The 23,028-nt window shown below is 39.5% G+C and overlaps 2 protein-coding genes across 2 annotated transcripts; one reads left to right on the top strand and one right to left on the bottom strand.

Annotated features, from left to right (window-relative positions):
• Nucleotides 1-461: 461 nt before the first annotated feature.
• LOC112193708 (protein DEHYDRATION-INDUCED 19 homolog 3) lies at nucleotides 462-4,061 on the top strand. The gene is made up of 5 exons (XM_024333937.2): nucleotides 462-876; nucleotides 1,483-1,625; nucleotides 2,318-2,395; nucleotides 2,925-3,178; nucleotides 3,705-4,061. The coding sequence occupies exons 1-5, from the start codon at nucleotides 801-803 to the stop codon at nucleotides 3,811-3,813; spliced, it is 660 nt and encodes a 219-aa protein (XP_024189705.1). The 5' UTR covers nucleotides 462-800; the 3' UTR covers nucleotides 3,814-4,061.
• Nucleotides 4,062-4,565: 504 nt separating this feature from the next.
• LOC112193707 lies at nucleotides 4,566-8,348 on the bottom strand. The gene is made up of 4 exons (XM_024333932.2): nucleotides 8,189-8,348; nucleotides 6,249-7,604; nucleotides 5,188-6,151; nucleotides 4,566-4,987 (listed from the first exon to the last, which is right to left on the bottom strand). The coding sequence occupies exons 2-4, from the start codon at nucleotides 7,602-7,604 to the stop codon at nucleotides 4,731-4,733; spliced, it is 2,577 nt and encodes an 858-aa protein (XP_024189700.1). The 5' UTR covers nucleotides 8,189-8,348; the 3' UTR covers nucleotides 4,566-4,730.
• Between the last annotated feature and the right edge of the window lie 14,680 nt (nucleotides 8,349-23,028).

Genomic DNA, 23,028 nt, shown 5'->3' with positions numbered 1-23,028 from the left:
CAATTATAAACTCTTTCATGTATTACAGCCAAGTATCATGTCTTACCAATAAAATTCCCCTTTCAGCTTATATGATATCTAAAATATGAACTAAGAACAAACTTAAAGTTTTAAAGATATGTTTTTCTATAGACCCCGCACTCTCGGCTCATACAACTTCTAAAACACATCTCATTGCCACTATAAAAGACCATCTAAGACTATTGTGTTATGGGCAACATTTTAATAGGGAATCTGTCTTACGTGCCAAAACAAACAATGGACCGAGTACTTGATTTTTGTAGACGTTTGTTACTTTGTGTTTGGTACAAGGATTTTGAATACTAGCTAGATCCCGTTGTTTTAATTAAAAACCAACCGACCCTAAAAAGGTAAAAGCACCTAGCTCCATGGGTTGTAATCAAGGTCTGTTAAGCTCATCACTGTCACACACACACCTGACAGTCAGAGACATAGACAGAATAACAGACAGAGAGGAAAGAGGGAGCTGTAAAATTCCCATTTGTCACATTCACCGCACATTTCTTCTTCCTCCCAATTTCTCCCAACTCATCAGAAAGTCCTTTAATTTAACCCAAATACACAAACCCAATTCGTTGGAGATTTCATAGCTCCTCTCCTCAGCCAACTCCACCGCCTTCATCGTCGTCGGTTTCTCCAGCTCAAAGCCTCCGTCTTTATCCCCAAATTCGATTTCTTTTTTTTCTTTTTTGGCTTTGTGAATCTGAGAGATCGGAGCAAAGCGATTAAAAGAAAACAGAAATTAAATTCATAAAAAAAAGACCAAGAGACTCAAAATCATGGACGGTGATTCGTGGAGCGCTCGTCTTTCCACCGCCTCAAAGCGTTACCAATCCGCTCTTCAATCTCGATCTGGTTAGCTCCTCTTCCATTTTTTATTTCGATTTTTTTTGTTGTAAATTTTTCTTCTTTTTTTGATTTGGTTTTGGTTTGATGCTTTGTTGGTTGCTGATGAAGGGTTTGAAGCAGCTTTACTTTCTCTGTTTTGGTTAGCGGTGCTGTACTGCGCAATCTGTTTAATATGGAATTAGAGAAAGTTTGGGTGTTAAATTGTTACTGTGGAATGTATATGGATGTAAGGGAGAAAAGTTTGAAGCTTGATTTTATTTTTCCGCAGAAGAAAGCTTCAATTTTTATCACTTCCCAGCTGTTTATGACCTATGAAAATATATTTAGTGATAATAAGTTAATAACCCTTCACTAGATTGAGCTGCTTATTAGTTTTTTTAGTGACCAATCACTGGATTGAGCTGAATTCAACTACTTGTGTTGTTTCTTCAGTTCTCGACTATGTTAGATACAATGAGTGAATGAGGAATTGTTTTAGCGTTGAAGTGTTCTTTGTTCCCTTGTTCCTTTGGTATCTGAATCTTGGGGCTGTTGTTGCTTTACTCGGCCGATCAAAAGCCTATGTTTTTAATGAATGTCTGTCTACTAAAACATGGTTTTGTGCAAATACAGATATGTTCATGGGATTTGAAGAAATTGATGGCGATGACGATATAAGGGAGGAGTTTCCATGCCCGTTTTGCTCTGAATACTATGATATTGTAGGATTGTGCTGTCACATAGATGAAGAGCATCCGGTGGAGGCAAAGAATGGGGTAACACTCTTTTTTCTTATCCATCGAGAGTATCTAGTCTTAATATATTGACCAAAACTTCCTTTGGTGCACATGCATTAGAATTATAATGTCACTGATGATTAACTTCACCTTTTCTTAGGTATCTAGTGAGTAGTAAATGATTTTTCATAAAAACAAAAAAGTATGTTCAACTCCAAGCATCAATTTAGTAGAAGTAAACTGTCAAATCCTTCAATCTAAACCCTGCTAGCTTTCAGATCAATGGGAGGGATATAGCTTGTTATCCCAGATTCTAAATGGTTGACTTTAGCTTGTTATCCCAGTTTAAATGTCCAATGCTATATTACTTGCTTCATTTGGTATTGGAGTTCCTTTTATGTTTTGAGTGGTGAGAAATTATATACTATGAGTTTCCAAAACGATAGTTGATGTGAACTTACATATAATCTGATCCACAAATGAGCTTTAGCCTGATTGTTCAATGGGTTTGTGCTGGAAATGACAGGCAAAGGGAATTTTCCCCTCCTGAGATCAGAGTGTAGTGATCTGGTGGGCAAAAATTTGAGAATTAGATAACTACTTTTGTTGTGCTAGGCGAAGTTGCTAAGATATTTTAGTTGTGACATAATACATATGTTTTTTTCCTTTCCCATGAGGATGGTTCTTTTTCAAGCTTAAGTTTACTGAAGGTGAACACTATTTATTTGCAGGTGTGCCCAGTTTGTTCATTGAGGGTGGGGATTGATATGGTTGCGCACATTACCCTACAACATGGAAATATATTCAAGATATCCTTCTCTTTTTAGTTATTGTGTGTCGCAGATTTTTTTTTTTTTTCTGTTAATTTTTCCTGCCATAGTCAACTTTGTGGTTCAATGCAAATATTTTGGGTATTCTACCCGTTTCAGATGCTTTCTGATATCTCGTTTTGTCAAAATGAACTTTGTGCTTCACTGCATGTTTGTAAGTATTCCATTTGCCATCTGTTTGCAAATATATTTTCTCTATGGAGTCTGACAGATATGATAAATGGTTTAAAGTAGAATTTCTTCATTTAGTCTCGAGAACAGTCTCCACTAATCCCCGTAACTGAGTCACGTTTCTTCCCTAATTGTGAACACCTTCCAGAAATTCAAGTTGGAGACTTCAAAACTTGTAGATCATTCATATAGGTCAATTGATTTGCCTTAGTGATGATTACTTCAAGTTAAATTAGGATGTTTTCTTCTTGGTTTTCATCATATGGCTAAGATTTGCTGCAATATTGATCAAGTGAAGATTTGACCCAATGCTCTGAATTCCTTAACTATTGATTACATGCAGCGCAAGAGGAAAACACGGAAAGGTGGAGCTCATTCAACACTGTCATTGTTGAGGAAAGAGCTGCGGGAAGGAAACTTGCAGTCTCTTTTTGGGGGCTCTTCCTGTTTACTTTCCTCATCTAATGTAGCAGCTGATCCATTGTTGTCATCATTTATTTTACCCATGGCTGATGATTTTGTCAGTGTTCAGCCTCACTTTTCAACGGAAACAAGCTTAGCCAAGAAAAGCACAGAGAAAGTATTAGAACGGTACGGTATTAAATCTTCAACTGCTTTTGATGTACACCTAAAACTTAATTCGCAACTGGCTTGAATTCGGACCTTCTAACCTAAGGACTAGCTGGATGCCTTAGCCAATTATTTTTCTTTTTGATCAATCTGCCTTCTCTCTGTGAAAAGTGAAAAGTATAGAGAAAGATTGTTTTTTTTTTGGTTCCTATGAAAGCGTGCATTCACACAAACAAACAGTGTGCATAGGTTTTAGGTTCTGTGCTTGAAATTACTTTTAAGGGCAGTCAACACAAACTCTGGTTGTGTTCATACTTCATATCTTTTAGGTGCCCTATGCTTATACCATGCTTAAGCATTATCTTTCTTTTTGGCAAACATGTTTGACTTTCATGTTTGAATGGATGATTAAGCTTAATACCATTAGGATTGTTGCACATGCAAATTGTGTTCAGTTGATTTTTCTCCCAGTATGCTTGAATTTTGTTGGTCTTTTTCATTTTACCATTGAAGTTCTTAGGTCTGACACTTACTATTTGTTGTCCAGAAATGTGAAGTCACCTCCTTTGTCTGTCAAGGATAAGAAAGAGAAAGCAAAAAGATGTGAATTTGTTCAGGGGCTGTTGTTGTCCACCATCCCTGATGACGGGTTATGAAGTTTCTAGAGGATGCCGCAGGAGTCAAGTTTCACAACCAAGAGCCCCTGCCTTCTGTTCGTTGTTTGTAGCAAGTATGCCAATATATGAAACACAGAGTGTCGAATAAGCTGTAGGAGAGTGTTGAGTGTAATTATGTGGCATGTTAACTTTAGTTTTTAGGCCTGAACAAAACTTGATACCATCAGTTATTTTCAGGTCGTTATTAAGTTTAAAGGGAAAAAAAAAAGTAAGTTCTCTTTTCATTATTTCTTCCCCGAACCCCTTCTTGCATACAGGTTCCAAGGGTGTAGCTTGCGGCTTGGAGGAATGGAAATGATTCCATTCTTTGAGTGAAAACGAACGTGGATTCCATTTTGTTTGGTTATATCGTCAGAAACAAAAACTAGTGCAGAACTATAAGAATTAATAGAATTAAATGTGTTGGTGTATATGATGTGAAGGTGGTGCGGCCATTAGTGGTGAAACTTGGTGCTAGTTGTTAGGTCACAGGTTTGTTGTTTGGTTATATCAGAAACAAAATCTAGTGCAGAACTATAAGAATTAATAGAATTAAATGTGTTGGTGTATATGATCTGAAGGTGGTGCGGCCATTAGTGGTGAAACTTGGTGCTAGTTGTTAGGTCACAGGCCAACCATCTCCACTACCTATCAACGAGAAAACAAAAGCCCTTTTAAACTTATATTAGGGATGGTGGTTGGTACAGTTGAAGAAACATGACATCTTGACCAAACAATTTGAAGCAAAATAATTGAGAGCAACTGGCACTGAATTATTTGAATTATGCTATCTAAACAATTGGATTGAATATGAATGGAGTCGTTTGGAGTTAAATCTATAAACAAGTTAAAAGAAACCGTTTTCTAAACTCCTAACAAAATGGGGAGGGGCAAAAGCACACCTGCCACATCAATACCTAAAGAGCTAATCTCAACCACGGCGGTAGTCTGTATTCCATGACCTTCTTTACCACGTCCTCAACGAACTGTGCAAAACAAGATGAACAGCAACCTCTCATCAGACTTGTCTTTCCTGCCATTAATTCAATGTGAGGGCACGGTGATGAAGGCGGCACGGGAACTACCTCACTGCCTGTGTGCTCCAGTTCACATGCAGCTAGGACAGTGTGCATAGCACTCCTTGCGATCTCCTGCAAAGTAGTAGTACTTTGGCCTGAAACACAAGAATACCAGTTTAAGGTTTTGAAACCATCATAGGCACTTCAGGCTGTCTAGCATGCAAGAATCATAAGAATAAACGGCTGGATTCAGACAAAGGCAATGTAGAAATGTCTGTCTGAACCAAACCGATATAGCTTAAGAGTTCAAAACTGTACTAGGTGATGATACATAGCAGTTGAAAGCTCCACATACCTAAATCCCTATCTCGGGATAAGTTTTTTACGTGGCTTATGACCAATGATTGCAGTTGTTCCTTTGCTCTGTGAAAATCACTTGGTCCCATAACTGTATTGGGGGACAAACCACCATCGGATATACTGCTGAAGTGAGGGGGACCTGATATTGTATTCTCTGGGGTAAGTCCAGGCCATAATGTTCCATTGCTAGGTCTATCAGCAGAAGTTGTAGTTGGATCCTGGACTACTTGCCTTCTCTGATGGCTTGATGTTGACAAAAAGATATCATTATCCTGCACTTGTAGTGAGGGGTTTTCTTGTAATCTCTCCCCAAAGAATGGGTGAAGAGATCTGCCCATTCCGTCTGTCCTTGTATGCTGAACTACTGTTTCCCTCCCCTGAGCAGTTTGAGCATTTAAGACATCAGTACTCAAATTAGCAGATGAATTCCTCTCATTTCTACTGGCCAAATAATTCATTCTACTAGCAGTAATCAATTGCTGAATATGACGGTGCATTAAACGTCTTCCTGACAGAGTTGGTGCCCCTGCCCCAGATCCCGGGGAAGCTACTTGAAAACCTCCAACATGAAACCAAGGGGAGGAGGAGTTCCCAAATCCTTGAGTAATATAGGAACGAGGAGAGGACACTGAATTAAGGTCTATCTCTAAACCTTCACCAAAACTTACAGCAGGTGATTGTCTATTAGGCAAGATGTTGTTTGTAGTTCTCTGCTCAGGTAACCAACCTTGAACCTGGGAACTTGAGGATCCCAGAGCAACAGGTCTACAACCATTACAGTACCAATTACCTTCGGGTACTTCCCGCCCAAGACCAACACAATAGGTGTGAGCAGGTGAATCGCACACATCACACAGTAGCATGAGCCCATCTTCTCCACCTTCATGACATTCTGTACAAATCACATTCTCATAAGGGTCAAGATAACTTCTCAGTTCTTCTTCTGTCGGCTGATAAACCTGCATAGAGAAATAAACCCATCTGAGAAAGAAAAAAAAATCAAATAAAAAACTACAAGATAAAGCACAACACAATGTAAGTAAAGTGATAAGGTACCTGATCACGCTCAGGGACTGTTATCACCACGTCTCTCAAATCAGTTCCTGCTCTTGTGGGTTTACTAATTGCTTTAAACCTCTGCTTGCATAACGGGCAGCGAGATTCCACTTTGCCCCATTCCATGATGCAGGAAAAACAAAAATAATGAGTGCAGCAGTCTAGTGTTCCCCGGACTCTTCTCTTATCTTCCTCAGAGAGACAAATTCCACAGACCTGCTTAACCACCTCGACCTGCACTTGCTCAACCTTTTCTTTACCTTTCCTACCAGGAGGCTTTCTTGGCAGCTGTACAATCTCATTCTCCTGAATTTTGTCAGGCAGTATTGAGCTTCTGAAATTAGGTTCCAAACTTCCGCACAACTGCCTGGCTTCCCTCACTTGCTCTCTCTCTTCCTCAGAAATGGTGTAATCACAGTCAGATGATCCAGAAGACACAAAATCTGAATCGGATGGAGCAACAACTCTCCTCCTTTTGTTTGGCCTTTTTTTCTTGTTCTTCTCTCTCACAGGCAGGTTACTGTCCATAAAATCACCATCATCATCATCAGATCTTACTTTCCTCCTCAATGTACGATTCCTTTTTTGTTTCTTTCTCAAAGGCTTCTTTGATTTTCTTCTTATGGGAACTTTTTTCTTCAAACGCCGCTTGCCCACTTTCACATTAGTTTTCTTCTTTTTCACCCTTGATTCTTCTTCCGATTCTGAAAAATCATCTTCATCAGATTCCTCATCGTAGTCGTCGTCGTCATCTTCTTCATCATCATAATCCTCATCTGCCATGTCTTCATATGTAGCCCTTCTCCTCTTTTGTGATGTTTTAACCCTATTTTTCAGCATTCCAGAGAAACCGTTTTGGGACTGTGATCTACCCACCTTCCTCACCTCTTTCATTGCCTTTTCCTCTTCTTCTTCTTCCTCCTCCAGCTCATCCTCCTCCTCGTCCGCAATAAATATATCTTTACCCTTTTTCACTCTTGATCTACCGTTCTTTCTCACCTTTTTCATTTCCTCCTCATCTTCCTCCTCCTCTTCCAGCTCATCCTCCACCTCTTCGTCCTCAATAGATCTATCAATACTCTTTTTTGCTCTTGATCTACCAACACCCTTTTTTGCTCTTGATCTACTGTTCTTTCTCCCCCAGCTCTCTTCCTCTTCCTCCTTTGCAAAACTACCAATCTCTTCTGATGCATTCTCATCCAAAGAGGAGCAATAATCCTCCTCCAAATCCTCAGAAACTAGCTTTTCTTCATCTGAAACCACATAATCTTCATCCGAATCATCTGAACCCTTATAATCAGACCGAATCCGTGGCTTGACTCTTCGCTTGGAACTAACTTTCCCTCCCTTTACCATCTGTTTCTTGCACCAAAAAAAGGCCAAAAACCCACATATCATTCCAATCCCCAGATTCCCAAATCCAATCACATTAAAAATAATAATAATTGCTTCATCAGAATTTTGCTTATGTCCGGTTTTCTTATTAATCAAAATCAATCAATCAAACATTTCCAGTCACCGATCTGCTATCAGCATTGAAATCCCAACAGCAAAAAAACCCAGATTCGTTTTTCCTCCAAATTGTTCTCAACTTACAACAAAATTCATGAAAAAAAAATTAAAAAAATTGAAAATTTACATCCTTTTGACCCTGTAAACATCCAAATCCTGCCCCTCTTCTATTTTCTTCACCTCTAATTTACCCAAATTATACACAAAGCACAAATTCCCAATTGAAAAATCAAATCTAATTCTCAAACAAAACAAAAAAAATTTAAAATCTCACACTAAAAAAAAAAAACACATAAAACAAAAACCAAGACCTGGCCTTTACAAACTTCTCAAATCAGATTCCAATCCATGCAAAAAATAAATAGAAAATACCCACATAAATCACATACACAAATTTTACAGAGAGAGAGAGAGAGAAACGTGGGTACCTGAGATAGAGAGAGAAAGACAGCACCGGAAACAATGGTCAAAAAATTATTTCTCTTTTTTTTTTCTTTTTTTTTTTGGGGTGGTCTTATTTTTGTTTTATCTGCTGCTTCTTCTCCTTCCTTCTTCTCCTCCTCCTTCTTCTGCTCTCTTGTGTATTTTTAATTTGCACATAAAAAGATTTATACTTGGGCCAAATGAGAGGCGTTGGCACTTACGGCGTACGCAACTTGCCTTCCATAATTGGATGTTTCCTATTCCGGAATTACGAAACTGCCCTCCTCCCTCTCTCGGGAGCCGTTATCGTACGTTTTAATACCCCCTTTTTGTGAGTCATGGTGCATTTTAGTGTTACTGCAAGGAACTGACTCCCGGGATTTTATTGGCGTCTACCTCAAAACACACCCCTTTTTCCAGTTTTTCCCCCTATTCTCAGACTTAACTGTTTCTTTTCTGCAGTTATTATTTTCCTTCCTCCTTTAACATCAAATCACAACTCATATTCTCTCTTCCTTCCTGGGTTTCTTTTCTTTTTTGCATACCCCCGTCCCTTTTTACCCCTTCTTTCTTTTTAATATTTTTTGGTGAATTAGAAAGACGATAAATTATACTTTGACCCGTGAATTGTGAAGCTTTTTTTTTACTTTGCACCTCGATGTTCAAAGTGTCTCGATTCAGTCTCCTACTCAGCTGTTACATCAAACGTTACAAGTTGTCACGATAAAAACGAGAGTTGATGCGTTATCGTCCAAGGTATACGGACTGAACCAATAGTGAACGAAAATTTGGGGCGGATAAAGAACTTTATTAGTAAAGAGAAAATGTTGTTTTGCTGTTATGATTCACATATGCAATTACCAAAACAATATTAATTGTATAGTTAATGAGTCTATACGACTAAAAACGTAAATCTTACCTGTAACACCCCAATAAATAACATCTACCAGTTAAATTGTCATAGAATATACCAAGAACAAGAAAAAACAAAGTTTTAGACGACTATTGGTAACAATGTAGAGAATGAGGTAGAAGAAACTCATCCACAATCTATCATCCCATTTTCCTATTTTCTTTACTTTATCATTCTAATTTGGCCGTATGTGGTGAACAACGACGGTCTTGTTGTGTCTTTGTCGTCTTCTTAATATATTTATTGTTTCAATAATTTTTATTCAATATAATTATTTAATAAAGAAAATAAAATAAAATAAAAACTGTCATAGAGTAGGAATTCTTACAATTGATAGCAAAGAGCGAATAACACAGGGTGTAATTTGCAATTAACCTATTATAGAAAAACCATCCAATAAAACATAATTCTCTTTTCTGTTTTACATTTTAAAAAATAAACCCAATTGTATAAAAATCTACAAACAAGGAAAGCCGTATCATCCAAAACCCCTTTTATAGGAAGCCTATTTGGCACCATAATTTTGTAATTAGCAGTGTCCAATTACAAAGATCTTCGAATGTCCAAATCTGATGGAGAATCATAACCTATAAAATACATTTATAATGGATTTAGATTTAGTAATAGAGTTAAAGAGTTGATTAATCAAGTGTTTGTTTTTATTATTCCTTTTGCTGTCACCATTATTGATAAATAAATAATTCCTCTAATTGTTGACACCCCACCAAAATGTGTACTCACCCCACCATTACAAAATGACATAAACATAAAGCTAGAGTACATTATCATATCTTTAACTTTTTTTCCTAACCTGAGCAGGAAAAACCCAAACACATTGATCATGTTTTCAAAAGTTCATAATTTTTTATGCAAGACATGAGGTAAAGAATACCAACATTGATTTGATAGCTTTTAACAGTTGAGGGAAAAAGGTACAAAGCCATTGTGATTAAAACCGAATTTTCTCCAAGATATTTTGACGGACAATGCTAGTTTAAAATCAATCAACAAAAACTATTAGATAAAAAAAATTAATTGCAAAAAGATTATGTAATATTTTGTCATAAGCTCAACGTTTTCATGTTTCAAATGGTAAACAACATTTGATATTTGCCTATTTGGACTGATACTTGGGTCTGAGTTTCTAACTAACCGTGGACCTAAAGCAAGGTTCGTGGAGCTAGCCTTTGGGTTGGGCTAACACATTTGGTTTTGGGCTAGGCTAACACGAACTGAACAGTCTGAACTTCTTGCTTGAGCCTTTCCTGCTCCAATGGTCTTTCATTGATTTTCATCCAGCCCACTTAATTTAATTTCCAAATTCCAACCCCCAAGGATTTGTTTGGATTTTCATGTGGCATGATTTAGAAACTTGGATATGATGATCATGCATATGGAGGTAACAGTCAAAATGCTGAGATGTATTACATTATGCAGGGCATCTTTAAGGAGAGTTGGGTGGTGAAGTTGAAGACTTGAAGGTGGATGGATATGGGGCATTCTTTCCGAATAAGCGATTAGGTGGTGTTGAAGATACTATTTTCGATAATGAGGATGCCATACTGGTAAGAGATTAGGTATCTCGATCACCTACAAAAAGTGAGATTTCCACAATCTTCAACGGTTAAAGTTTGCATTTGAGAAGTATGTTTTTGAGTTAGATGCACATGCGGTTGTCTTCGCGTTATTAGAGATGGAAGAGTGTTAAATTATTTTTCTTCCGATGAGAACCTTATCGAAGAGATCAAATGACTCTCTCAATAGTTTTTGATTTGTCTAGCTATGCAGTTTATGACGTAGCACATTCTATAATGTTTCTATTGAGACATCTAAATTTGCTCACTTGATCTCATTATATTATAAATTATTAAATGACATATATAATTTACTATAAAATGACTATTAAGGAGAACATTTATACCAAAAAAAGAAATTTTTTTTTTTTAAAAATATTTTCTCTAGACTTTCCAATGCAATAATTTTTTTTTTTTTGAGGAAGGGCCAGATTGGCTGCCCTTAAGCCGTAGTCATTAATGAAACCATAGAATACATGGGGGGGACATATAGCCTAAACCCCAAATCATAAACAGCATTGAGAGAATCACCCGAGATAATAACAAGCGTCTCAACTAAAGATATGTATTCTAAAAAGCACCAATTAGCGAAGAGTGCACATTTGGCTACTCTATTCGCTTTACAAAGGTGGTGACATACCGGAAATTAAATGCTTACTTGAAGCCATAATATACTAATTAGAGCAGTTTTCCCACTATGTTGCCACCGGAAAATAAATCTGGCGACACTTAGTTTCATTCTACCGCTAGGAGGTTGCGACCATTTGACCAAGCAATGAGCCCACCACCTAACTAGGGCAAACCAGGCACACAGGGTGTGCAGTCTGGGACCAAGCCCACATCGCCCTGCTATAACATAACAGGGAATTATTGCTAGCATTATGGCAGTACTTGCGGATAAAGAAAAACAAAAAAACATAAACCAAATAAAGAAAAAACAATTTGGAACTAGAGCCCAGGCCCGAGCCCACGCCCAAATCAGATCACAGGTTGCTAGCCCAGAGTGGCCCAATCCCACCACCGACAGCCACAATCGCCGGATCGTCGTCCACCTCGCTCCATCCCAGCCCGGAGAAGCGCCGCCCTTTCCACCCATTCATTTCCCCATGTCGAAGTCAAACGCCATGACCCAGAACCGACAGTTCTGATCGGATCCAAACCAGATCGGGTCAGTCCGATCCGAGCCTTGATTCGCAGCCACGATTTCCTCCTCTCCAGTCCACCTCTGAACCCGCGACACCGCACCCCGCCGCCGACCCACCGATCCTACCTCCGGCCAGCAAGAGAGGAACCACAACCTGCCAGCCGCCTCGATCTCCCCTACCATCTCCTCCGATCCCTTGTGAACCAGATCGAAGGAGCTAACACAGGCAACAAAACCGCAGCCAACAGATCCCGTCCGACGACAGCTTCACCGGACGGGACGCCGGACGGAGATAAGAGGATATTTTGAAAACCTAGCGCTCGTTCGAAAGAAAACCTAGCGCACCCTCATTCAGATGGTTATGACTTGGTATAAGAGTTTTGATGCACAGAGCGGCAGTTCCAATACAATAATATTAGATTGCATTATTTATTATTTTTCTTATATATTTTCATTTTTCAATCTCACTACATATATTCATTAAAGCATTCATATATAGTTAATAAGAATTAAAACTATGATTAAGATCATGTAACATAAAAATATATGATATACATATCGAATGCATATTGGCAAGGGAGAACAAAATAAATCCTATTATGAAAAAAAATAAACATTTAAGAAAAAAATATTGTTCTTCAATTTTTTTTTTGCATAGCTAAAAGAGAGAGAGAAAAAAAAGCTAGGAATTAAAAAAAAAAAACTAAAAAGAATCTGTAAATAATTAACCATGAGGTACCCAAAATAGAGAAAAAATGATTGATCTATTCAAGTAAATCCAGAATATGTGTCTGGCCAAACTCTAGGTGACTTGATACACCTTTACGCAAGCGGACGTATCATTGTCAAGATAGGGAAATATTATGCCCAAAGTTTATCGTACCACGGGGATTAGTGGCTAACCCACAATCCTTGGGTAATCGGGAATAAAGACACTTAGCAAACAAAGAAAAGAAAAAGAAAAGAAATAAAAAAAGTTAATCTAAAGCACCAAGCCCTAGCAATGCTCGGTTTTGGTTCTCACCAAAGCCTAATCAAAACAAAGAGCCTGGTGGTGGATATGCACAAATGAGTGGAAGAGTTTAATGTTTGGGGGTTGATTTTAACTTAACAAATAATAATGAAATGTAAAGCAACAAAAAATAAAAATGAAATGTAAACAATAAAAATGAGAATGTTGGGTGTTAGGGAGATTCCTTCACCCAAATCTCATGTGTCGGAAGCTAATCTAATATAGATGCATATTTCCTATTTTGGCGGTAGTCGTATCCAAGGCGGTTCAAGGCTCAAGGACCGAAATTCCCTTTCATGGTATTCCTACTCCGGTTCAAGGGCCGTAGGGACTCACTTGGCATGAATTAGAGCCGGTTCAATGGTCACTAATTCACATCAAGAGGCGTAGAGATCGAGGAATTAGACTACTAAGCGACCCGCCCGCGCAATCACGCAACGGGTGTAAATCACCATGCTTATAACCCCTCGAATACGAAATTGAAGGTTTCTAGCTTAGGAATTAGAGGGAGTCAAGCCCCTAACTCCATCCTAGACATGCTCAAAATACACACCCTAGAGTTGACTAGACTCCTAGACATGCATTTTAACCCAACAAAAATAGATATAAGCATCCATCATATGAAAATTGCATCATTACATTAAATTAAACATCTTTTACACAAAATTTTGGGTTAGGGACACAACCCTAAAACCCAACAAGAAAATTACTCACAACCCATAATTATAGACATCAAAAATACAAAATTCAAAGAGAAAAGAAAAGAGAAGTGTAGGAGAAAACAATAATAGCCACAATTAGCTAGAGATCGAGGAATTAGACTACTAAGCGACCCGCCCGCGCAATCATGCAACGGGTGTAAATCACCATGCTTATAACCCCTCGAATACGAAATTGAAGGTTTCTAGCTTAGGAATTAGAGGGAGTCAAGCCCCTAACTCCATCCTAGACATGCTCAAAATACACACCCTAGAGTTGACTAGACTCCTAGACATGCATTTTAACCCAACAAAAATAGATATAAGCATCCATCATATGAAAATTGCATCATTACATTAAATTAAACATCTTTTACACAAAATTTTGGGTTAGGGACACAACCCTAAAACCCAACAAGAAAATTACTCACAACCCATAATTATAGACATCAAAAATACAAAATTCAAAGAGAAAAGAAAAGAGAAGTGTAGGAGAAAACAATAATAGCCACAATTAGCTAGAAAGCCAACATGACTACTATTGAATTATAACTCCCACAATTACCCAAATCTTGAATCTTGTAGAGGTTGAGCCCTTTAATAGATCCTTGAAGCTTTGTGTGAGTAAAATCCTTGAAATCTCTAAAATAAAACTAAAGAAAAGAGGAAAAATGGAGGAAAAGGAGGAGAGAGAGAGAGAGCAGCCCAAAGGGGCTGCCTCTGTTTTGAGTGTGGTGCGGCAGCTGTAGCTGCTAGGGTTCGAGGAATAGGGGAATTATCTATATATATATGTGGTCTGGGCGTGAGAGGAAGAATGGGATAATTGATAATTAAAATGGTGAGATCGTCGTCGTCTGCTCGTAGAAGAGGGAGAATATATATAATTGGAATGGGATCCTTTATATGTGGCTGGGAAGAGGGGCAGCAATTGAAGAAAACAATGGATGGGTCGTGCAATGCACGTGAGGAAAAGAAAAGGAATGGCTCAGATGATTAAAGGATGATTGCATGATGATGTCATCATGATGTCATAATTCTTTTCTTTCTTTTCCTTTTCTTTCTTTTCTCAATTTTCTTTTTTTCTTCCTTTTTCCTTCTTCTCTCTTCTCAATGCACTTCCATAACATATTATCGAAGGTGATTAGATTCCGCTCCCTTGATAGTGTTGACCAAGGTTGACCCGCATTGACTATTTCTTCATTTTGTCGGAAACTCCAATTTGCTCTAATCTCGCACCATTTTCTCTCATTTCCGCAATTCCGCTTATTTTCTACAAATTAAATAAAAATATATTAATTACATATTAATTGACATGAGGATTGGCTTAATTATAGTGCTTTAGATATAATTATACGTATATAATTACGTATAATCACTAGGTTACTTGACCGACCTAGTGGTAATAGAGTTAGAATTAGAGATAATATCGGAGAATCTTGGAGGTATCCAATCAATTGTAATATTACGTTTCCTTGTAGAACTCTGATTCTATGTCTTGTAATCCCCTATAAAGAGGCCCCTATTATCAATGAAAGTACGACTCAATTCTCTTCCAATTCAATTTTCCTTAAACACGTTATCAGCACGAGCCCTAACCCTAGCCCTAAAAACAAAAACCCTAAAATTCTTCTCACCAAATCCCTCGCAGCTTCTACGCACCCCTGCGCTCTCTGCTCCCCGCGAGCGTGCCCTGCATTCGCTGCCCCCACAGCTCATACGCGCCCCTGCGTTCGCTGCTCCACCAGTGCTCTCACTGCCACTGCTACACCGTAGCCCTGCAGCGCCAGCAGCCTACCCTCGCAGCTCCTGCGTTCAGCTAGCCTCGCCCAAAGCTCACCTGCCTCGCACATCCCTGCAGCCTGTTTTCCAACACACGCGTGTTCTCAAGCCTTGAAACAACAAGTTTTTAAGATTGAAGTTCTCGTTTTTGAATTTTTTCACTATTTTCTTCTTTTTCTCGGGGACTTGCAATCCCCCTTCTTCTACCCCCCTTTCTTCATCATAGGGGAGACCAAATTAAGCTGAACTATGGGGGTTCGTGGTCACTCCAAGTTTGGAGCTTGTTGAGATCTCCAAACTTAGAGTTTGTAGAGAATTTATGATAGACCACTTAGATCATTGTTTCGATCTAATCTAATACCTCTTGGAATTGAATTTCTTGGAAGCGATTACGCTTAGAAATTCATAATTTCTTGGGAGCAACTACGCTAAAAAAAATTATATGTTTTCGTGGTAGCCTTTTACTCTCCGAAACTAACCCTAATTTCTTGTTCTCTTTCAGGATGAGTAGCCTGAACAAATTGGACTTGCTCCATTGGGAACAATTGACTCTAGATATCACAGGTGGGTTCGTGATGTCTGCCAACATCTCAAGGCCGATGGAATCCTGGATACGATTCTCGAGCCTAGCTAGGACGTGCTAATTGTTGAGCAAGCTCAAGCTTTGGAAGTAATAGAGTAGCCTATAGGCAAATAAGGCGAAAGTCATCATCCGCTCAAATATGAATGTATGAATGAAGAAGACCCCACAAGGCTGTGGGTCTCACTCGAAGAAAGATTTGGCAACTTCCGTGACTCCCTGCTTCCTGACCTAGAAGTGAGATGGCATAACCTCCGCTCCTGTGATTTCAAGTCAGTTCTTGACTACAACTCGGAAGCATCTCTCATTAAATCCTTAATGGAATTCTGTGGTAAAGAGATCACAAATGAGTTGTTGATTGAGAAGACTCTCTCTACCTTCCTCGTCTCCGCATTGATGGTTACTAAGAATTATCAAATCGATGTTACTGCAGGACGGATCACAAGGTTTCATGAGCTCATTGGAGCTATGAATGTCGCTGAAAAGCATGACAACATCCTTGTGAAGAACTATAATTAGAGATCTGTGGAAACAGAGCTTATTCCGAAATCCAATTACAGTCGGGCCTCCAAGAGAGGGCACCAAGAGCGAAACCCTAATCTTAGGGATACTTCTGGACGTTCTGGTCCATATAATCACTCTACTTGGGAAGGTAACCTCCAAAATAGGCGAACACGGAACCGAAGAGGTCAACATGCAAAGAGAGTGGGAGGCAATGCCTCTGGCCATGTTGGTGGCGCCACTAACACTAAGAGCAATCTAAATGACACTTTCAAAGCTCTTCAATCAATGGAGTCTGAGCAAAGAGATATATGTTCTCGATGTGGAGTATCCGGTCATTGGGCACACATTTGTAGAGCTCGTGAAGAAATTATCACCGCCTACAAAGCATATTGTGAAGCAAGAGAAGCTCACTATGTAGAACAAGAAGATCAAGAAGATGATCTAGAGTGAAGGGTTGAAGACTACAAATCTGGCTAGGATCAATAGATCGTCAATTATGTTTAAGTCTTTATTTTTCCAAGAGATGTAATAGGCAATTGCCATATACTTTGTAGTAAATGCCAATGGTTTAGTCTTTCTTCAAAGTAGGCTCACCCAAAGTAAGTGTGATGTCTAGGAAGGTTCTGAGATTAGTGGTACTTAAGCGAGTCATGCTCCACCGACATCTCTCTACTCATCTGGTCACATTTATTTTGGAATTACCGAAAGAAGTTTGACGACTACCATTGTTTTGCATTAGCTAGCATTTTGGAGTAGATTTTCTTTGGTCAAAGAGACAATGATGTAACGCTATTGGCTTATGAATAAAATTTCGAGTTCTTTTCATTATGACTCAATTTTGATTATGAGCATATGACTTTGTGACTATGACGGCTAGTCCATCAATATTAATTCAAGGACATGGAATAGCCCAAGTTCCCCTTTCCAAATGACACCTTGATTATTGTCACATAAACTCTCTACGCTCTTAAGACAAATCGCACCTATAAATAGCCAACAGATTCCATGCGAAAATGCATGTAGAGAACAGAAATGAGTTCCTTTGCAATACCTCTAATGATTGCGAACAAAGCCGCATCTTAGAAAAGTTTATGTGTCTCTCTAGTGGACTTTATGTCACTATTCGAGCTATTAAATCCAATAAGAGAAGATCTCTTGGATTGAGACACATATTAGCTTTGTCGCGACAGGATAGGTCATCTTAGTCATGATATGATGATTCGTCTACTAAAGACTTCACACAGTCATCCATTCTCTTGAGCGAAATAAAGCATGAATCAAAAATTGATTCCTAGATTAAGTGTGATCGAAGCTGCTGCCTATGGCACAGCTTCCGTCCAGCACCAGTCTAGGGCTGGCGCAGTCCCTATCCATGACGCCATGGATGGCGTCCATCATGGTGATGGCACCCCAGGTGATGCTGCAATCACTAACTTGCTTCAAATATCTTTTCAAACGCTCATGCCCAACCAAAATCCTCATTGGTTACTTCTAAAGCCCCTCGCTCGATTTACAAAGCCTGTTCCTTAGGGAAGTTAGGACTGAGATGGTCTTATGCAAATAATATGAAAATACTCATTCTGTTCTTACATAGAATCCATGGGGATTCTGTGGACTGATTCAACCAACTTGCAGACGCTTAAATATCTCATGATGTTGGTTGACACGCAAACACGCTGGTCACGTGTTGTGTCATTGTCCACTTGTAATGCTGCTTATGCTATACTCCTAGCACATATCATATAATAACAGGCTCACTCCTCGGATCATCTTATTCCGTCAATCGGACTTGACGATGCTAGACAGTTTACATCGAAGACTTTCAATGGTTGTTGCAATGGGACTGATGTTGGACATCATATTTTCATAAACACACTCAAATGGTCTCGTGAAAAGGACTACGATGGTAGCCCAAATATTGGTAATGCGCACCAATTTCCTTATATCCGCTTGGGGTGATGCAATATCGCATGCAGCTATGCTAATTCGTCTACGACCTACTGCCACTCACTCTACCTTTGCGTTACAGTAGCTAGTAACTGGGTACAAGTATCGTACTTACGCATATTTGAGTGTGCCATTTATGTGCCAATTGCGCCGCCACAGCGCTCTATGATGGGTCCTTACAGACGAATGGGCAACTACGATTTGAGACTCCAACAATCGTCAGCCACTTAATGCCCTTGCAAGGCGATCTCTTTACCGCTAGATTTGCGGGTTGTCACTTTGATGAGACAGTCTTCCCGTCGTTGGGGGGGGGATAAGAACACGAATGTTCAGCAGGAAAGACAGGAATTGTCGTGGCCTGTCCCTACTATGTCTCATCTCGATCCCCATTAAAGTGATGAGATCACACAAATATGCTGCAAACATGCCTGCAAGGAATGACGTCTTTACAAGAAGATGTAGCGCCACCCTACATGGAGGTAGGCATGGCGCCAATGCCATAGAGCGTGACACTTTAGCGTTACAGGTCATGGCCATGAAGCGTGACACTTTGGCGTTACAGGTCATGGCTCCAGCAAGGATGCGTGGGAGGCCCGTGGGTTCGAAGGATACTTTGGTACATTCCAATCCTTTGATCATCAAGACTCAAAATCCGTCTCATGAGAATCTTCCAGGTTATGGTTATCATTGGGGGACGCCTCAAAGTCATAACCTATTTTGATAATATAGAGCTCTATGAAAATTATACTAGTGTACATGAGACGTGGGTTAGAAACTCCATCATAATTGATGATGGAGTTGCGCATGAGTTTGTTAAGTCTGATGATTATGCACTCCACTACCCTGTCAGTTTGGTAGTTTCCGAATAACTGATTATGAAGTTTACAAATGTGGTCACTACGTATCTTTATGGAGATCTAGATACGGAATATACGTGAAGGTTCATGGTGAACTTCATTTACCCAAGTCAAGTGGCTCTAGACCATGGAGCGCGTTAACAAAGAGGTTGAAACGGTCACTAAAGTGACTACTTGATTGGGAAGGCATATGCCCATGTGTTTCCATAACAAGTTTCGGATTCTATCACGGTTCATGTTGGACACCATCTTCATTGGAAGCCCTTAAAGAGTTAAGGAAAACCGTTGAACACTTGAAATCCGAGTTTGAGATTAAGGATTTTGGGAGAACACGATTATGTCTCAGTTTGGAACTTGAGCATCGTGTTGATAGATGCTTAGGCATTTTGACAAGGTCAAACCTTTAAGCACCCCCATGATCGTTCGTAGTTTTGATCCTCAAAAGGATCCTCTTCGTCCAAAGGATGATGACGAAGATGTGCTAGAGGTAGAAGTGTCTGACTAAAGTACAATAGGAGCATTATTGTACCTAGCTCAATGCACAAGACCAAACATCTCATTTGCAGTGAAATTGTTAACTAAGGTATAGCTCTGCGCTAATGCGATGCCATTGGATTGATGTAAAAGATATTTTTCTGTACTTGAGATGTACGATTGATATGAACTTGTTCTATCCCTATAGAGAGACGATGGATTTGGACCCATCACACACTAGGAATGCCGCAAACACTAGACTGTGTCCTCTATCCCCATCCCAAAACGATATATGTTTTGGAAGGTTTTGCTGATGTTGAGTATCTCTCTAACCCATACAAAAGTCATTCCCAAAATGGTTAAGCGTTCACCATGGGTAAAGATCGTGATATCTTGGAGGTCTACAGAACAGACCATAGTCGCTATATATTCGAACAATGCAGAGATTATTGCTTTTCACGAAGTGGTTCGTGAATGTATATGGATTGGATCCATAATTACGCATGTTCAAACAATTGTGGTTTGAAGTCTACTATAGATGAGCCTACAAGTATTTAGGATAATGCTGCTTGTTTTGAACAAATAAAGCAAGGCTACATCAAAAATGACAACACCAAGAATAATCAGCAACAACAGACTCTCCTCAAGATCATAGCGAACTAGGTTCGATCTGAGAACAGTATGGCAGACTTGCTCACTAAGTCATTGCCTAAATTTCACTTTCGAGAAACATGTTAGTTGCATCGTTTGCGGAAGTTATCCGAACTCCAATTACCGTAGTCTTCAGGGGAGGTGTCTACATGTATGGTCTCGAAACATGAAGAGTGTGTTGTGATCTTTTTCCCCTTCGACCGAGGTTATTTTTGTCTCACTGGGTTTACTCGGCAAGGTTTTTAATGAGGCAACGAGAGGAGCACCACGTTTGGGCGACACAAGAGGGAGTGTTCAAGTAAATCCAGAATATGTGTCTGGCCCAAACTTTAAGTTTCTTGACCTAGTAATAATAAGGTTTTTTTTTTAGAGAATAAATAATCTATTAATAACCAAACAGGTTACAAAGTTCCAGACCTTCAACGAGAGAGACTTACATGAGCTAAAAAAGCTCAACCCCAACCCAAATTAACTTATAACCAGACCTCTGTATAACTATACAACCCCGCCACCAACATTAAGATGAACTGTTTCCACCCGTTCTGACACCGAGTCCCAAAACAGCCAGACCACGTGTAAGGGTGATTCACCATCAGGCTGATAGCCAGAAAGCACCGACAAAAGACCAGAAGCACCAAACCGACTAAGACACCAAACAATGACAACGACGCTACCTAAAAACACCCAAACGCTCGCTCACAAGAGGAGGGACTTATTCCCAACAAAAAAACCACCAAACAGATCGCCCAAGAACTAGGCCCAGCCTAAAGACCATAGTGATAATAAGATTAGAATTAGAGATAATATCGAAGAATCTTGGAGGTATCCAATCAATTGTTATATTATGTTTCCTTGTCTGATTCTATGCCTTGTAATCCTCTATATAAATAGGCCCCTATTATCAATGAAAGTACGACTCAATTCTCTTCCAATTCAGTTTTCCTTAAACATGATCTTCATTTTTTTTTGGCACAGCTAAAAGATAAAAAAAAAAAAAAAATCACAGAATAGTTCATGTTATATTCTTGTTGATTAGAAATTAATTTTTGAAACTCAATACCTTGTGTTTGATTTTTTTTTATTGGATAAGAGAATTATGTCGTCTGATTAAGGAATGAACATGTAATTAAGATTTATAGAGTACTTTTTTTTTTTTTTGAAATGGGGATAGTGCGGCTACCCTTAAGCCTTGATTAATGAAATTGCAGAATACAAGGGGGGACGTAGAGCCTAAACCCCAGATTACAAGAAGCATAAAGAGAACATCCTGAAATAATACTAGAACTCTCCACAAAATCTTTGTATTCTAACAAGCACCAATTAGCAAAAAGTGCACAGATGACTACTCCATTTGCTTTGATATAGCGGTGACATCCTGGAAAGATAACTCTATCACAAAGAAGCATCATTGCAAATAACACAGCTTTCCCACTATGTTGCCGAACGAAAATAAATCCGGCGACACCCAATTTCATCCTGCCACTAGGAGGTTGCGTCCATTTGATCAAGCAAATAGTTCGCCGCCTCCCTAGGCCAGACAAGGCACACTGAGTGTGCATACCGGGACCAAGCCCACGTTGCCCTATCAAATAGTGATAGGGGCTTATTGCCGGCATAAAGCCACATTTTACTAAATTTAAAATACAATAAAACATAAATATAGAAAATTTTGGAACCATAGCCCAAGCCTAGGCCCTGACCCAAAGACCAGTAAGCCCAAGCCAGAATATCAGCAATCTGATGCCGCCGCGCCTCCAAACCGCACGCCGAACCCTAGCCGTTCCACCACCAGTCGCAAACCCGCTGCCACGAATGGAGGCTGGTCGACCCTCTACCCCTCCATTATCCCCAGAACGTCGGCAAGACAAATCACCCCTGCCCCACGCGGTTCCGAACACCCTAAACCAGATCGAAGGACTCTTATCCGATCCGTGCCCATCAGAACCCAACCTTGCCGCCACCTCTTTGTCACCAGTCGGCGATCTCATCTTTCCCCAGTCAGATCTTAGGAAGATCGACACCAGCCCCAGCCACCTACCACTGAACCAGCTCTTCCTTTCCCCGGCAGGACCTCGAAGCGATCTGAACAGCACAGCGACCACTACGCCGCCTTCAACCCTGCTAGGCACACTCCAAAAACACCTATCCCTGGACACGAGGTCCATTCTGGCCCGTCCGACGAAGCCTCCATAAGGGCGGGCCGTCGGACAAGGCATGAAGCACGACGAGCGACGCTGTTTTTCTCTCTATTGTTTTAATGAATAGTATTTTTAGAATCCTTTATTAACGATTTATAGAGTACTTAAATCATTGAAATGACTAATTTTTTTTATTTTAAAGATAATAGTTTGTTTGCAAATTATATAAGTGAGATTATTTAAGGAACTTTAGTGAGATTTAGTGCGTAAATTTAGTATTTGAAAATTTGATAGGAGGTGTAAAAAGCATAAAATCGAGGTCAAGTGAGTAAATTTGGAGATTTCAATAGAAAAACTCCACATTCTATTACTATTGTGATTTGATAGGAGTAGCTACCAGGCTGGTTGATCGAAGTTCGTGTCGATGCTAATGCTGATCGATGTTTCATAAATCATGTTCTTGGTGTGGAGTGGTACTCTTTTCTTTGCCAAAACTGCTATGAGCAAGTCTTCAACAAGGCCAACTTCAAAGCGTTCGACGCATCTTTATGTAAACCTTCTAATCTATTATTGA

The sequence above is a fragment of the Rosa chinensis genome, chromosome 3, assembly GCF_002994745.2.
Source record: "Rosa chinensis cultivar Old Blush chromosome 3, RchiOBHm-V2, whole genome shotgun sequence".
NCBI classification, from domain to species: Eukaryota; Viridiplantae; Streptophyta; class Magnoliopsida; order Rosales; family Rosaceae; genus Rosa; species Rosa chinensis.
The sequence above is the reverse complement of the archived record's forward strand: the minus strand, read 5'-3'. Positions and strand labels throughout refer to the sequence as shown.